Here is a 19,008-nt window from a genome sequence, read left to right on the forward strand (position 1 = left end):
GTTGTCCTTAGTTGCTCTCTGACTTATGTGTTTTTCTTTTTGTCTGTACAGAAATCATACCGTTTGTATTTATGGTTGAATTGTTTCGCATTTTTTCATGTCGAGGCCTCTTAAAACTCTCTATACGGGATGTATTGTGCTCATTGTTGATGAGAACAGTTACCATAGTGCTTACATCTACGTCATTTGGTCTGTATGCTATGCTGGAGGATAGTTATTTCATTGGCATTTATACTACATTTTCTCATTGTTATGTTGCTTCATAAATGTCTTTAAGGATGCAAATCGTTGGTAGTTGCGACATTCGGAGACTGTTCTGCCCTTTTCATTTCTCATATCTATAATAGTATTCTAGTTAAAAAATAGCTTACAGTTTATCACCATCTTTAGAAGTTAAGACATATGCATTGAATATGCATATGATGAAATAAACACTGGCAATGAATGAAATTCTAAAGATGTCGTAGACATGTTGATTTATTGATAAGTATAAGATATCTTGGTTTGTAATTGATTGCATCCATGTCGTTCTCTCATAAGTGCTAGTGAAGATCTAATTTGATTATACTGAACTGTACAAAAATCTTGAAAAATTCATTATTAATTGTTTAAAAATTTGACCATCTTTGACTGACAGAAATTCTATCACAAACTTCAACATAGAAACTATATTAGCAAAAGTTTCAAAGGTCGACCATCTGTGAGGGCGCATTCATATAATATTCACGGATATGAGTTTTGCTAACGCTAATACAACTGCATACCAAATAGCCTTTACTTGTTATTAGTGGTTTATCTTAAACTGACTGACCTTATTACAAACTTAACACGGCACGCCTAGATCTCGCCTCCGCTACATCGTCGGAGCGAGACAAAAACTTCGTGTTTATTCAATTTAACTATTCTTTTTAATTCATTTAATATAATGCAGAAACACTTTATGATGTGCCGCAATTTAAAAAAAACAACAATTGTATCTTTCGCTTTTCTTACATGCATATATTCATATCATATTACAATACAAGGAATAGGTTGATAATATGATGTATTAATCATAATGTAACTTTTCATGCTTTCATGTCTATTTATATGATACAATGTATATATTATTATATATGCAATAAGGACTCAACCAATTTTGTAATATTTTTTCTTCAAATATTTCATCAACCCGTTTGAGAGCATTGTAAATGGTATATTTTCTATCTGATTTTCTACGATGAATGTTTAATTATTTTGAGAACAAATGTTATTTTTCGGGTGGCAAACAAATTCTCTCACACACGTAATATTCCGTATATCGTCAGGTTATCGGAATTCCCATGGCCGGGACTAAGTGTGCACCACTTATTGCGGACCTGTTTCTGTATTGTTATGAGTTACAATTTATGACCAAAAGACCCATCGAAACAACATCTGATTCAAAAATTTAATAACACTTTTAGATGTTTAGATGATATATTGGCTCTCAATAACGACGACTTCAGTATGCACACTAATAGAGATTTATCCTGCCGAACTGACTTTAAATAAAGATAATACTAACAATGAACACTGCCCTTTCCTGGATCTTGATATCTATATCTTTAACGGGAAGCTTAATACCAAAATTTATGATAAAAGAGATGATTTTTCATTTCCTATTGTTAATTATCCATTGTTAGATGGTGACGTTCCTTTGTCACCATCTTATGGTGTTTGTATATCTCAACTTGTTCGATTCACTCGTGTATGTAACAACGTATTTGATTTCAACGAAAGAAATCTCTGTATTACTAAAAAATTATTACACCAGGGTTTTTCAAGATCACAAACTAGTCTACATTAGTGTAGAGTAGTATGCTGATCGGAGCTGGAACTGCTTGGGAGTTTGGAGCCTCTGGCCTTTGTTAGTCTTGTATATTTTTAATTTTAGTTCATTTATATGTTTTGGAGTTTAGTGTGACATCCATTTTCACTGAACTAGTACACAATTGTATTTAGGGGCCAGCTGAGGACCACCTCCGGGTGTGGGATTTTCTCGCTGCGTTGAAGACCCATTGGTGGCCTTCGGCTGTTCTCTGGTCGAGTTGTTGTCTCTTTGAAATATTCTCAAATTTCCATTCTCAATTTTATCATAATATTAAAATTATTATTCCTTTATTTATGATTAAATTGAGATTTAAAAAAAAAATCTAGTTTAGCCCTTCAACATATTCCTGTGCCAGTCCTTACCTCGTCATTTTTTGTCTTAATATGTAATATCTAAATGATTTTATTCAATCCGGAGAATATGGTAATGATGACAGATATTTGATTGTTTATCATTATGTTTAATAACAAACTTCATATACTTGAGGTAATTTGCATGTGTAATTGTTGAAAAATCTTACATTGATAAAAGCTTACTGACGACCTATGTCTTGTATTGTTTTAAAGTATTATGTTGAAACACTATTAATCAAACACTGCTGATCATATTTTCCGAAATCAAACCATTATTTTAAATCGTGAAGTTATTTTTTAAATCTCAGATAAGCAACTTCTCTTATAAACAATAATGTTCCCTACAGTAGGTATATACTAAACCCTTTTCCGTTTATATTTCCTTGCGAACCGTCAGATACTGACAATATCAAATCAGATAGTGAAATACGCTGCATGTAACCTTTTATTGCCAGATCATAGCGAAAAGAAGTGTTACCTTTTGTTTTAATTTTATTTGCTTTGTTTATTTTATAACTTTCCCTTTTTTAACTTGCCTGTGTCTTTCGAAACAATCTATGATTAAAGGGAGATAACACTTTCTACTCGTCTATATTACAGATATTCGTAATAAAGGTAAAATTACTTGTTTAAGTAATATTACCCATGCACATAATATTACACGAATAAATAATCGCCTGGACTGTATAAGTTCCACTGGAACTTTTTTCACAGGAACAAATTTTGGCTCACAACATAACCTAAACTAATCTTAAAAAGTATGAAATCCCTTTTGTATAAATATAATATAATAAACACTTCTCTAATCCTTAATTCTATATTATCTTTTAACCCTCAGGGGATTACATAATTATTAACTTTACACTCTCTAAAATTGTGAAGATTTATATTAATTATTTATCAAGTAAATCATCTAGTGTTAAATATCATAACAAATACTGAAATATAACAATTATTAGAATTTAACATTCTGACATCTAAAATATACTGGTTATAGTTTACCCAAAAGCAGCATGCAAATTGTATTCAATGAATATATGTGCATGTATAGACAGACAGGAAGAGCTCATTGATATGGGGGCACAACACTAATTCTTTACCCCATTGCTTTTGATGTTATATTCTTCAATTTCAAGCATTTATAGCCCTTTTGTCTTACAGTGACTTGACTGTAAGTGCTGCTCTCACCTTGGCAGTTTCTTAAAAATTCTGACCAAATTGCAAATTGTTTTATCAATTTATCATGGTTTGTTTTTTGTGGGTAAGTGTGTTTCTCAGTTATTGTAAGCAATTGTTCAACCTTATTTGGTGCATGAAATGATAGTATGGTGTACATGTCTGTCTGTCAGGGTTCTTATAACCTAGACCTCATTTCATATCTTGGTTCATTGGTCAAGGTTAAGTTTTCGTTGTTAGGTTTGTTTCTCAAATACTATAAGAAAAGGGTTAACTATATTTGGTGTGATTGTATTGTGTACATGCATGTATATCTTGAAGAGTTCATCTGACCTTGACCTCATTTTCATGGTTCATTGGTGAACATTTGCTTTTCATGGTTAGTTCTGTTTATTAAATTCTTTCAGCAATTTGCTCACTACATTTGGTGTAAAGAATAATTGCTAGGTGTATTTATCCTTTCTGTCCTTGAAAAATAAAAAAAAATGACTTTAGTGTATTCATAAACATCTATGGTATCCTTCAAACCCACTCTTGTTTTGGTTACTTTCTAGTTTTACTACTAAATTATTTAAGTCTTTAATCGTAGACTACCTCAAAGTTTACTGCAGCAAACTAGGTCAAACCTTGATGGATTTTTTTACATCTTACAAACTCTTTTCATATTAAATATATTTAATCTGCAGTTTCTAAACTTTTATAAGATGAAATATTCAGTAATATTTATTAAGAAAAAAATAACATTGAATAAAGAAAATGAGAGTGTGCTTGACGTAATAAGCCTACGTTATTGACGTTGCATAGGGAAAAAAACTTTATAGGTACACAATAGCTGTTCCAAATCTTATATCAACCTCTATTGAATTTTCCCATGGTGAATATAACATTTTATTACATTGGTAGCATTGAATTACATTGATTTCCCAGTCAAATAAAAACCGATAATTTCACATGTGAAGAATTCAAATAGAGAAAAATATTCAACTCGTTACCGAACAACACTGATAATTAATTCATGCGCTACGCGCATTCGTGAATTAATGTGTTGTTCGGTCACTCATTGAATATTTTTCTCTATTTGAATTCTTCGATTAGTTATTCTATAATTATCAAAGAATATTCCCTTAGTTTTTAGCCAATGAGATAAGAAAGTTTTTATATTCATATGATAAAATCAATTATTTGTGGGATATACCAATTTTCATGGGTATGGGTAAACCACTAACTTAAATGTTCAAAAATGTTTGAGGCAAAGTTATTGAATGTTAATCCAACGTACTTTTTTCTGGTGATTAGTTCCAAAGTTCCCACTAATCTCTGAGTCCTTCACTTCATTTTATTTGTTTGATATTTTGTTCTCATCCTAAACATAATATTATATTTGCTACTGGACATATTGATCTCAAACAGTACAATTTGTCCCAATCATTTTTTTTTCTTCAATAAATTGACACGATGAGTATAATTACTTGCTGGTTGTTAAGTGGGATTGATGAGGCATGCCCAGAATATTCCCATTGAATTATATGCGAGTCACATCAGTTGTGTGATTGATAAGATCATTTTTATTCTTTTAAAAGGATGCTGATAATAGGAAAATAAAAGCAAGAGACAGTGCACCCCAAAGTGTAAGAGGAACTAAGATCCACCCTGTAAGTATACTTTAACACAGAATATCAAATCAAGTAGTGATGATGCTTCTTTAACTGTACAGGTTGATATTCTATATTATTTTTGTTTGTATTTATTATTTTAGTGTAATATGACATGTCATATTATATATTGCTAAGAAGATTCATAGGAGTTAGTTCATTAACTCATAATTTTGGCCCTAAAAATCTGATAATGTTGAAAAAATATGATTAAAACATATGTTAAAATGTCTAATTGTTTCATTTAAAGATGATTATCACCAATTGCGTCATTAGTGATGTATTTGTGATGTGATTAATGTAGGTTAATTCATTAACTAGAGGCTCTCAAGAGCCTGTGTCGCTCACCTGTATCTACTGTGGTTTTTGAAATCATGTAAAATAAGGTTAAAATCATATAAGATACCCTAATAATGATTGAGGCCAAGTTTGGTTTAATTTGACCCAGTAGTTAAATTAAAAGCAGAAGAAATTTGAAAAAAATTACAAAAATTACCAATAAATTGCAGAAAATAACTTTAAATTTAAGGACAATAAATCCAATCAGATGTCAATTGCCAATCTTGGTCATGTTTGACTTATTTGTAGATCTTTCTTTGCTTGATATTTTTGCTGTTTACAGTTTATCTCAATCTATAATGATATTCAAGATAATTAACAAAAAATTAAAAAATTCCTTTCCTCCGCACCAATATTTATTTCACCCAGGGCCTGTATAATGCTGAAAATGCCTTAAAATGTTTTTATTGAACACCCTTCAAAAAAAATTTGGGAAGGGGTTCCCCTGACCCCGACTATCCCGCCGGGTCTGAGGGGCATTCACCCAATATAAGTATGCTGAAAGAAATGATATAATAATGGTTTATGGAAAAAGTAACACAGAATAATTCTGAAAATAGAACATATCAAGGAGAAATTATAAGCACCCCCCCTGAAAAAATTGCACCCCTGGAAAAAAATCATGTCATCCCATTGTAGTCTTACAATAGTTACTGAAGACCCCTTATCATTATTTCAATCAGTTTTCAAGTTGTGACCCTTTGAAATTGTTTTTTTTACATTTTTCCAGTAGACTTCTATAGTATTATAAAACACCTATGTTCTATTTTTACCCATGGGGACCATGTTGGTTATAGGGCAGGATCATCAGATACATTTTTCAATCAAGATACTCTTAATAATAATTGTGGCTAAGTTTAATTCTATTTGGCCAAGTAGATTAAGAGGAGAAGATTTTTGGAAAAGATTAAAAAAATTTACGAAAAATAGTGAAAAATTGACTTTAAAGGGCAATAACTCCTTAAGTGGTCAATTGATAATTTTAGTAATTTGACTTATTTGTAGATCTTACTTTGCGGAACATTTTTGCTGTTTACAGTTTATCTCTATCTATCATAATATTGAAGATAATAACCAAAAACTGCAAAATTTCCTTAAAATTACCAATTCAGTGGCAGCAACCCAACAACTGATTGTCTGATTCGTCTGACAATTTCAGGTCAGATAGATCTTGACCTGATGAACAATTTTACCCCATGTCAGATTTGCTCTAAATGCTTTAGTTTCAGAGATATAAGCCAAAAACTGCATTTTATCCCTATGTTCTATTTTTAGCCATGGCGGCCATCTTGATTGGTGGGCGGGATCATCGGATACATTTTTTAAACTAGATACCCTAAGGACGATTTTAGGCCAAGTTTGGTTTAATTTGGCGTAGTGGTTTTAGAGGAGAAGATTAAAAGTTAACGGACGACGATGACGGAAGACGGATGCCAAGTGATGAGAAAAGCTCACTTGACCCTTTGGGTCAGGTGAGCTAAAAACTAATTTTTTGTATAATTTATCAAAATCTTGATAGTTTTCAGAAAATTTTACAGTGCACCAAAATTTGCCATTGCTGAAATGTTCTTTATATATATCATATTCTTTACTTTTTCAACCAAAATTTCAATGGTTGAGGTGTGGTGGCACATATGAAATGGTGGGAAAAGGTGATGAATTCCTAGAAAAATGGACTAAAATAAAATATTTTACTATTTCAATCTTATATATTTAAAATCCACCTTTTCTTATTATTCTTTCAAAATATAATATTTAGCAATGTAACCTACTCATTAGATCAACTAAAACAATTAAAGTTTAAAAAATCCACCTTTACAGGCTCTTCTCCTTTTTAGCTCACCTGGCCCAGAGGGCCAAAGTGAGTTTTTCCCAGCACTTGTCACAGTAGCTATAATGTCTGTTTGAGATCATGTTTTTTCGAGTGAATTGGTCTACTTTTTTCGATTGTAGATCAGGTTTTTCGAGCGATATTACATGTGATCAGATCGATTTACTGCTATGTTTCGAGTATATAGTTTTATTTGCGACTGTTAATCTCATTCTGAATGCTCCACATGTTTTGAGCTCAAACGAAGTTGTTCACTTACAATTCAGTGTTTTATATTGTATGTTGTTTTTTTCGAGAGCAACCTTTGAAACTTCCTGGTTTTCAGCAAATGAGTAAGAAAGAAACATTATTGGGCTTAAAAGACTGACTTTTTCTAGTTAGTGAAGGACAATATTATATATTCTTAATAAGTCACAAAAAACTTATAACTATGTCGATCAAATTTAACTCTTTTCAATTTGACGATAGTTTACTGTTCTGAAAACATTTTACCATAACCTTGCAGTATTACGATATAAAAGAAATCAATGGGTCCTTTTTAAAACGGTCTATAGAACCGGGTACAGGGACTCATAATCTTTTCAATTTCATTTCATGCTACCTTTGTTTTTATAGTCAATAATATTTTATGATTTATATATATTACAGTGACAAAGAAACATAGGAGCAAGAAAACTATAGAAAAGCAGTAAAAAATCAGAAAAATTTAATATAATCGCAAATATTCTACTAAAAGAGACCTCCCCCCCCCCCCCCCCCCCCCCCCCAAAAAAAAAAGAAAAAATACAATAACGTTTGGAATTGAATGGAATAACTAATAAAAAATGAAAACAACAATTTATAAATTTCATGCATCAGAAGCGCTTTTCTGGTTTTACCTTCATCCTGAATGCTCAAAGCCAAGTATTTGAAAGCTAAGGATGTATAAGAACCAAAACATTTGAATAACTATATGACCAAAAAGGACCTATACAATAGCCAAATCCATCTAATGTCAGCTTTGCCTGATGTAGTTGAAATCTTACAATGCCTAACGGCCAGTGACAAATATTTCATGCATGTTCTGGCTAAGAACAAATTAAAAATAAATCCAATACATGTAGGTACATTAGGTCCTGTAACAGAGGATGTTCGAGATGAAGATTGGGAAATTTGGACTGACACTGAAAATGATGGTATATTGAAGATAGACAGAAATTTTTGCCTTGCAACTGGCCACCTACAAACCCCTAAAGGAGATGATGCAATGGTTCTTAGCATGCAGTGAGTGTTGCACTCTCTACACACCACATTCTAACCGGATGTGGCTGCATACTTGAATATCCCGCACTGCCAAATGGACGCCCCACTTTGGCAAGGGTTTTATTGCCAGTTGGAAGACTGAAGTGACTTAAGTGACCATATTTCTATTCCCCAGTCCCCCTTTGAGGTAAACAATATTAGAAAGGTTTGTTATAAATCATGCCAGTACCAAAGTAATGACTACTAAGCTGATGATAAACCTGGGGACTTATCCAATGCATTTATTAAACAACTAAATGAATAACCTTTAAGCTTTAATACATTCCTTTTGAAATAATTAAAAAAAAAAAAAAAAAAGTATGTGTATAATATGCGTACACCTCACAAATATACATCGTCAATCTTTCTCACAGTAGCTCAGAGCATTTGACTATTGTTCTATTTTGATTTCCATTTCTAGAACAATAAAACAATATATTACCATCAAGGCAAATAGTAAATGAAGCATTTAGAATGTATTTTTTGTTAAAAAATACACATTTTCTGCTTAACACACAATGTGTTCATACGTATCAATCCAACATGTCTGAGCTCACATAAAGATTGTTTACATCACGAGTTATTTACTGTATAAAATCCATATCATAAAACTTAACATGAAGATTTCTGAATACAAATGAAACTTGCCTTTTTATGAAATGTTCGTGTTAATAAGCATTATCAAACACGATTTAATGCATTGTTTTGTGCAATGAACAGTACCTTTTTTGAACCTTTTTATTGATTTTTAAACGTAAATGCACTGACATATAATATTTTAAGTCATAGGAAAAAAATTTCACTCGATAAAACAAGGACGCACTCGAAAAAACACGGACATTAATTTATTTACTCTCCAAAAGTCTATTTCAGAGCACAAACAAGACTTTTTGTATTTAGTGTTTGTATATGTAAGTAAATATAGATTCCATGTATGCATTTCCGTTGACATTTGCTTTGGTATGTGTAAGAAAAGTAGCTTTAATCTATATTTTGGAATAAAGCATTGTAAGGCTAAAATAAACGTTTTTAAAACAAAATGTAGGGTTGATAACTTCGATATTATTTTATCACAATTACTAATTGACCATCTATGATCTTGTATATAAGATTCTGGCATCTTTTTTTACGTCTTACCAGAAAGGAAGTTTGTTTGCTTACAATTTTGATCATATTCACTCGAAAAAACAGGCTCACACTTGAAAAAAACACTATCAAATCACTTGAAAAAACAGGATACCAGGCGGACATTATGCCTACTGTGCTTGTCATCTGTCGTCTATTATAAAAATCTTCTCCTCTGAAACTATGTTACCAATTGGAACCAAACTTGTCCACAATCATTAATTGGGTATCTAGTTTAAAAATGGGTCTGATGATCCTACCCACCAATTGCATTGCAGCCATAAATTGTTTTAATAATTGCATCATGTTTTGTCAATCCTAAATTTAAAATGATGAGGAGATTACACTTGAATGCATACACAGATTTGATAGTAAACCACAATATGAAAATATGAAAGTTAATTAATCAGTCAAACTACTATAATATTACTAAAATTCCAAGAAAGTGAAGGTAGGAACAGGATATTGCTGAAATGTTTGAGTCCAAAAATAATGTTTTTATGTTTATTTGATTTCTTAGATTTTATTTTTGGTATTAAAAGTCACTAGTGCACTAAAATGTAAATAAATTATGTAGTCCAATCAATATAGCAATTAAACCAGGTGATATAATAAAAATGTAATTCTTTTGTATGATTGATTGATTGATGTTTAGGGCCACTTTCAGCGCTATTGGCTATTTTGTGGCGGTCAGTTTTTATTAGTTGAGGAAGCCAATTTTCCATGACCTTCGTCTGGAAAAGTGACAATCCTAGTCAATAAAGGTTGGAGTTTGAGTCAAACCTGCCACTTGTAGGGTTCACAAACCTCAGTGTCGACAGGCTAGTAATACAGTAGTTGGACTATTTTTACCACTCAACCACCGAGGCCCCTCTTGTCTACTACATATTGAAATTGGAGTTTACTTACTTTGATGACTATATTTATTCAGTTTGTTTTTATTTTAGGCTTCTCTTGTTTTGAAATCAGGGCATTCATTGATTGGAAAGAAACTTCAGCCAATGATCCTAGATTATAAATCATCTGTAACGGAGGTGTCTGTACCTTATCTGGCTAAATTGGAACAGGATTGCCCCCTGACAAATTACTCACTGGATGAATTGGCAACAGAATTTAGGAAGATTACAGGAAAAATCATGGAAGATGTAATGATTTTAGCAAAGAAAGAATTAAATCTTGAAAATGCCCAAAAGCTCTTGCACCAAACTATATTGTATGCTAATGAGATTGGTGGCCCAACAGGGTCAGCCTTTCCTACTGAAACAGCACTGCATTGGGTGGCCAGTATAAATCCAGGTATAAGAGATTCATATTTTATGTTCGATTAGCTTGTGAATGTTTTAACTGTTTTTCATCATTTAAATTGCTTTGTTCAGATGAAAGTTTATTTCTATTTCACTCTTCATGAAATTAGGAGACAAAATTGTAAAGTGTTTTACAGTCTTCAATCCCAAAGTAATACATCTTGACCACTCCAATATGTATAAGAGACTTAAATAAAAGGTATATCTATTTTGCTCAAAAAACTAAGTGTATAATGTCAACCTGTTCAGTAAGCCATACAATCAATACAAATTTTAAGGGCTTGACTAATTTGACTTTTGTTTGAATCATCTGACCTGCCAAGTACACCTATTAGTAGCCCAAGGAAGTCAACTTGTAATGCAACTGCAACAACGTCTCCTGTTGATCAAGGTATTGAATATTCAAATTCTAATGCTGAATATGTCATTTGGACTGCTTTGTTTAGGAGACAGGTTATTTCAATGTTCATCTACATAACAAGCAATTCTTTTATGGTCTTTACAGCTGTAATCCTAATTCTAGCAAGTTAAAGGTTTGGTTTGCTTGCTTGCTTTGTTTGTATTAACGTTTGCTCAAGCATTGTAATGAAGATTGACATCTGCAAACAATATAAGTAGGCAGAGTAAGTTAAACCTGTATATAGGTAAATTTGATTATTTGATAATGTCCAATCAAATTTAAATATAATTTATACAAGTTTAACTCCGCCTTTTTATATTGTTTTCAGATGTCAATCTTAATTACAATGCTTGAGCAAACATTATTACAAACAAAGCAAGCAAGCAAACCAAACCTTTAACTTGCTAGCATTAGGATAAAAGCTGTAATATATCTCATAGGTGTTTGAAGTAGGATCCTGTAAGGAACCCCCATAGTCCCTCCCCCTTATTATCATAAATCCTAGATTTTTCAATATATATCACTTATGTGTACCATATATATACCAATATACCATATTTTCACTCTAAATATGCATGTTTACATGTTGATAGTAAACATGCATATTTAGAGTAAAAATATGGTATATAATTGTATATATATGGTACACATAAGTGATATATATTGAAAAGGGGCTCATAACAGGATCCTCTCCTCAAGCTCAAGCACCTATGATACATCTCTATTGTTTATTAGAGCCTGACTATTGCCATTTTATGTCTGTCTATCTGTCTGCACTTCTATGTTTAATTTCCTTAATTTTTATGCACACTGTTCATACTTATACACAGATGGTTTTTTTTCTGACAATTTAGACAAAATTGGGACATAAAACTTTGTTTTTTGTTCAAAAATCTCAAATCAAGTTTTAAGAAATGTCATTTTGTGATAGATTTTTAAAACAGTATACATATATGTAATGATATACTATTTAAATTTATTCCCAATGTCAAACTCAATATTTGTTGTAATAGTTATGGAACTGGTCATTAAAACTTTTTGTTTCAGCAACATCCTTTTATGTCGATCAACACTTCTATGTTGTGCATAAAGTCAAGATTGCCACAAATGTAAACAATAGTTTTTATGCATTGTATTAATATTTATAAAAGGAAATTCCTTTTGCTTATTTTTGGGGCGGGGAAATTTTGACAAAATTGTGGTAGAAATCTTCTTCCTTGAACTGGAAGGAACAAAAAATGGTGAATAGGTTATGATATGACCCTTCAATAATCTTGGTAATATGATAATAAAAGTTCTCAGTGTCAAGTATTGGTTAAACTTTTTTGTTCAAATATCACATATTTTGAGAAACATCTGATTCAGTGTAAAGATTTAAATGAAAGTTGACAGAAAGGTAAAATATACATTCTGAATTGTTTCCCAATGTCAAAATTGTGGTAAAATTTTTTTTTTTTTTTTAAATATCAACAATTTTGAGATACATCTGTTTTTGCAAGGATTTCAATGAAAATTCCTATGTAAGTATATTTTTCTATTCCAAATTTATTCCTTTTTTCAATTAAATGTATTGGTTGCCCACAATGTAGGAAAATGGCCATTAAAAGACTTATAGTGCTTGGATTTTATCTAAACTTTATATTCACTAAGAACATTTCCTTAATTAATTCCTGGTGTCAAAATTACAAAAATTGATACAGCATATGAAATGAATTTGATTTGTTTGCAATATAGTATTATATATTTCTGTGCCTGAAGGTTACAAAAAAAGTGAAAGCAGTGTCAGAATTTCTTAATGATAAATGTTAGAAACATAATGTATTTTTTAAAGTATAATACAATACAACTGTTTGATTATTTGATGTTATGTTGACGCTTTTGTTTGATTGCTTCAGGTCCATCAACTTCAGCATATTATCAGTCAAGCAGTGGAACTCCTTCACAGTCACCTGATAATGGTAAAGGCAAATCGGTTAGTACTTCTGTAAAAAAGTTGGATCAGGAAGGCCCAAAAAATTGGACCTATATTTATGACAAAAAAAATGCAAATTGCATAAATTAAATCTAGGGTTAAGCTGCCACCAGTAATTGTTATGTTCCTATTGTTTAAAGTACACATAATATTCCTTTAATAGAAATATTTATTGCAATCAAAGATAAAATGAAATGTATTCTCACATGGAGCACCATGTGCATGTACCCTACACAAGTTTGACTCTTTTTTATATTTGATTTGCTATTGAGGTACGAGGTGCACTACTAATGAGGTTACTGTTTCTTTCTTTTTCAATATTTTACTGGAAGGACAAATCATCTATATTCATCACTGAATACAGTAAACCGCTTGTTAAGAGATTTGTAGGGACTAGTCCTCAGCAGATTAACATAGTCAAATCAATTTATATCTTAATTGTATGAGATCAGATTTGTAACTGGATTTCCAAAGGAATATATTGGTTATTATTTGGTGATGTATGGCGGGCGGCTGCCAAACAGTGTCAGTGCAATTTCTTGAAAGCACTTTGACAAAATCTTTTCAATTTAGATATGTTGTTTCCTGGGACTAAATGAAGGCCAAATTCAATTTCACAATTTTAGCTTATATCGTTGTTGAGTTGTAGACTTTTAAGTAGCGAAAAGTGATAATTAGAGCCTTGTCTGTGCAATAACCTAAAAACACTTTGACAAAATCTTTTGAAATTTAGATATGTTGTTTTTTTCGACTAAATGAAGGTCAAGTTTGATTTTCACGATTTTAGCTTTTATCGTTGTTGAGTTTTAAGACATTTAAATTAAGTAGCAAAAAGTGATACTTAGAGGGTAGTCCGTGTAACAACTTGAAAATGCTTTGATGAAATCTTTTCAGATTAAGATAGGTTGTTTCTTGCAACTAAATGAAGGTCAAGTTTGATTTTCACATTTTTAGCTTTTATCGTTGTTGATTTGTAGACCTTTAAGTAACGAAAAGTGATACTTAGATTGATTTTAGCCTTTCCATTTCTGAACCCTTCAAAAATTCTTTTATTTTTTTTTATTGGATCCTTCTGGGGATCCAGATTTGCAAATATCAATATCATGCAGGAAAATGTGATTTGCTGTCCATCTGACAGTCTCTTGTTGTAAATTCCATGATATAAGCATTATAAATGTTTTAATAGTAAAGGCATCATGGTAGTCATTCTTATAGATTAAACAGTGAGTGAAATAAGCGCTCAAACCATATTGTATGCAGACACAGAAATAAAATATAATAATATGAGCTGAAATTACATACTTTTTCTTTTCTTTTAAAACAGAAGAAGAAGAAGAAGAAAAAAAATCGTTCCAAAACCACCATTATTTAACTTTACATCTGCCCCAGACCACCAAGAATCATGAATTAAATCAGTCAGAGGAAACAAGTTTTATTATACAAAGTTGGAGATAAATAGTTATCTGATTTAAAGCTTATTGCTGAAAACACTGAAAAAATGCAGATGACAATGTCTTAGTTATATACAATAAACACTGAAACATGACAGATAATTGTAAATCAAAGTCATATGAAACTTCAAATTAAAAAAAATGTTTAATATTTATCTAATATATGTACTCTATATCTTGTTGTTATGAACTCTTAAATAGGTGTTGGTTGTTTTGGAGGTTTTTTTTTGTATTTTTGTATACTTGTTTACATACAACAATTTAATTTTTTTTTAAATGACTTTTCAAAGATTCTAAATAGTTTTGGATGGCTTGGATAAAGTGCAACTCAGCCTTATAGTATGATGAATGTCAAGTCTGGAAAAAAGAGTACCTGTTTTGTGTAATCCTACAGTTTTTGTGGAGCATTCAACTCTTGTCGCAGAAAGCTAGACATAGGGATAGTGATCTGGCGGTCATGCAGGCATTAACAAACTTCTCAAAAGCTTAATATTTCAGTAAGTAGAAGACCTTGATCCTTCATACTTAGTATATAGATGGCTTATGTTATGAAGTTTCCGTCTGTCATATGTATATTGTCCTTGACCTCATTTTCATGGTTCATTGATCAATGTTGAGTTTTCCTGATTAAGTTTGTTTCTGAAATATGCAATAGGTCAGCTACATTTAAAGCATATTTCATGTATGGAATGATTGTAAGATGTACATGTATTTCCAGTTTGGTTTATCTTACTTTGACCTCAATTTCTTGGATCCTGTTAAGTTTATGTGATAGTTGTAGTAAAGCTTTATATTTAGGACAATCAACATAATATCAATGGTTAGTAAAGAAGGCGAGACATTTCAGTGTGTGCACTCTTGTTTTCTACATTCTTACTTTCTACAATTGATTAACGTTGAAGATGAGCATTACAACTTATTGTCATGTGGAGAATTTTTGCAGATTTTACGAAAGATTACACTAAGTTATGTACCTTATTTGTGTACTGTAGTTTCATAAATTTTTGTGAACTTTTTTTATTATTGTGAAATTTACTACAAGTTAGGTTTTGTAAATTAAAAATAAAAATTTTGATAGCATTATTTGTAGGTTTAATCACAATAATTTATCTCTCATTTTTGGAAAATGACGCATTCAATTTTCCTATACCGCTGACCAGAAGTCATTTACTGCTTCCAAGCCGCTTTCCAGCTCGGTTCCGTATTTTACATACTTATATACTATACAGAATTTCATTCTTAACCTGTCCATATGTTTATTGTTATTAAATGGTATTATGAGCTATCCCTTTGGTATATTTTTCATATTTATACGAGCTTTCGCTTTTATGTGCATGTCTTTATAATCAGTAAATTTTTTTACATAATAATAATCGGCATCATCTTGATATCCATACGAAACATAATGCTCTTTATCAAGATTTACGAGGTTTTTAAGAATAAAAAATCAGTAATACGGTTATACCCACGCGGTGCATATGTTTTTTGTTTACAAAGTTATAGCTGCAGACAGTTGAACAGCAAATGCCTGAATCTGAATGATCACGCCCATAAACAGCGCCACGGTGCCGCCACCTATATTTTTTTCTTCGTCGTCTTTGAGAACGATGTTCTGTTCTGTTGGAAATTAAAACATTAAATTAACTCAAACATAGAATAGTAAGTGTAGAAAACAAATTAAAAGATATATTTTTACATGACTGATTATGCATGATATGCTGGCAATGTGTGCAATGTCCTTTAATCCAAGATTGAAAATAAGTTTGTTTCCTATGTCAAAATGGCGGATTCCAATGTTTACATTTTTCCATCAAAACAAAAGCTGACACAATTGCGTACCAGACATGGGGTCAATTACTTTTGAAAGTAATTAATTACATTCAATTACAATTACAAAATCTTCAATTAAATTACACATTACATTTGACTTTTTTTGACAAAGTAATTAATTACTTTCCAATTACTTGCCAAATATAATTAATTACTTCAATTACTTTTGAAAGGAAAATTTAGAACATGCATTTATTCTATCATATGTACATAATTATCATACATTGCTTTATAATAATAACAAATGAGATCTACTGTGACTATTTTCAAATTCAGCCAGTATCAAAGAAGAGTAAAAGTTAAATATCTGGTGTGTTACAGGAATAAAGAAAAAACAAACATAAATCTGAAGTGCACATAATACTTTGTCTATCAGGAATCGTTAGGACTAGATGTCTGGTTTAATTTAATGCGCAAAATGATAAAAAGCCTTATTCAATATTTGGAAAATATTAAATTTTGTTTAATTACCTATTGAAATTTTATGTTTTAATGTATTTCATTGAAAATGATACAAGAAGAGATCGAGCCCTATAGATAAATTTTATTTTTTTATTTTGATCACAACTTATTAAAATTATTTTTCCTAAAGAAATGATTTAGGAAGTCTGACTTTTTAAAAAATATAATGTAGTTTTAATCACAATTAATTATTTTAAAAAAAAATCATGTACCTAGGGGTATATTTATCTCTCTCTAATTGGCTTAACACCTGTTTAACATGCAAACATAACTGTTGTAAAAACAGTCATTATATAGTTTATGATAAAACAAATAGCCAGAGGTTATATTTATTGATTGACTAATGACCTTTTGAATTTATTATGTTAAATCAATGTCTAACAATATCCATCTGAATATACATGTAGGTAACAAGCTAATTAAGGTATAAGACAGTGACTTACTAATGGTTTCTTTTAAACACAAATTATGGCATGTTTCTACAATATTTTTTTTTTCTTTTATAATTTTTTTTTCATTCATTACAAATAAAGAATCTTCTTTCATGGTTGTGTAATTACAGAAGGTATACTGTGTTTGCTTCGATTTGTCAGCTAACTACATTTGCAAAGGTCATGGCTTTTCATAATTTTTTGAGAAAACACAAGATTCAATCTTTCTGATCCCAAATTTCAAATGTAATTGAGTTGTAATTGAAAAGTAATTGTCAATTACAGACAATTTTGGCCTTTGTAATTCATTACTTTCAATTACTTGTATTGAAAAAATGCTCAATTACACATTACATTCAATTACTTGAGAAATTGTAATTAATTACAGCCAATTACATATTTCAATTACCCCATGTCTGTTGCGTACCCGGCCCTGAATATGCAAATTATTTATTGTTTCGGGTAGCTTATCCAATTACATTTACTGTTATATAATAACTTTATTGCAAAAAGTGAAACCCTGACAGGTTAAAATGCAAACATAATTTACACAAGTGACAAGAAACATACAATACATGAAAAAAGTGTTAAACAAGTCAAGTTAATATTAATGATATATATATTATAAGTATATAGATAATTGACCAATGTGGACCTTATTTTCACAATTCCATTGATTGCTTTCTATATATTGCCTACAACACTAGACAAAATATCTTTATTGGGATCTAAAATAGTTTTAAGTTTAGAGTTTGAGTCAAGCTGGTTAAAATTTTGTTTATTGGTTTTAATTGCATTTATGAGGGGATTTCTAATATAACTGTTTTGGCAATGAAGGAAAAAGTGTTCCTCATCATCTAAAATTTTACAAACTTTATACACTCTGTGTTTTTGAATTTTTTTATATCGACCTATTTCAATTTCCAAGTTATGGTCACTTACACGGAAGTTTGTTAAAAGTTGACGACTATTAAAATTGTTTAGATTGTGCAAGTAGTCTTCCAGTTTAATTTCATTTTTAAGTTTACTATAAAGGTAAAGTTTTGAACTGTTATCGATATTTGAAAGTTTTTCACGAGTGATTTTATCATACTTTTCTTTAACAATATGTTTAAAAGTTTTTTTAAGTGAATTTTTTATAAGTTTAAAAGGTTTATCAAAATCAACATATTCTTCTTCATCAATATTAAATTCTTTAAAAATGTGCTTGGCAAAAGTGTACCAAGTATATATTCCATCTTGAGACATAGACTTATTTACTTTGGAAGCTTCTTTAACAAGAGGGTTTATTTCAAGGCAGTTAATTCTACAAAAATATAATAAAACTTGAGTTTTTATAAATTTATACACAACACATTTTAAAGAAAGACTTTTATTATATAACATAATAACTCTAAACATCATTATCTAAATTAAACACCATAACATACATGTAACAATAAACATTTCTTTAACTTAAAATGTTACATTATTGGCTTTCTTGGGGCTACTCATTCATTGGAAAATTTAACCTTTAAATTTTTTAAATACATAACAATGATGGGGAGAT

The 19,008-nt window shown here is 30.6% G+C and overlaps 1 protein-coding gene across 1 annotated transcript in view; it reads left to right on the forward strand.

The window, feature by feature from the left end:
- Positions 1 to 15,819, forward strand: part of LOC127720043 (uncharacterized) — a 133,790-nt gene extending 117,971 nt beyond the window's left edge. The window contains exons 64-67 of the mRNA XM_052226449.1: positions 4,962 to 5,033; positions 10,557 to 10,905; positions 13,209 to 13,285; positions 14,610 to 15,819. Coding sequence (XP_052082409.1) covers positions 4,962 to 5,033; positions 10,557 to 10,905; positions 13,209 to 13,285; positions 14,610 to 14,657 — 546 coding nt within the window. The 3' untranslated portion in view covers positions 14,658 to 15,819. The remainder of the gene's footprint in view (positions 1 to 4,961; positions 5,034 to 10,556; positions 10,906 to 13,208; positions 13,286 to 14,609) is intronic.
- The last annotated feature ends 3,189 nt before the right edge of the window (positions 15,820 to 19,008 follow it).

Source organism: Mytilus californianus, unplaced genomic scaffold (assembly GCF_021869535.1).
Source record: "Mytilus californianus isolate M0D057914Y unplaced genomic scaffold, xbMytCali1.0.p SCAF_11, whole genome shotgun sequence".
Taxonomy (NCBI): Eukaryota; Metazoa; Mollusca; class Bivalvia; order Mytilida; family Mytilidae; genus Mytilus; species Mytilus californianus.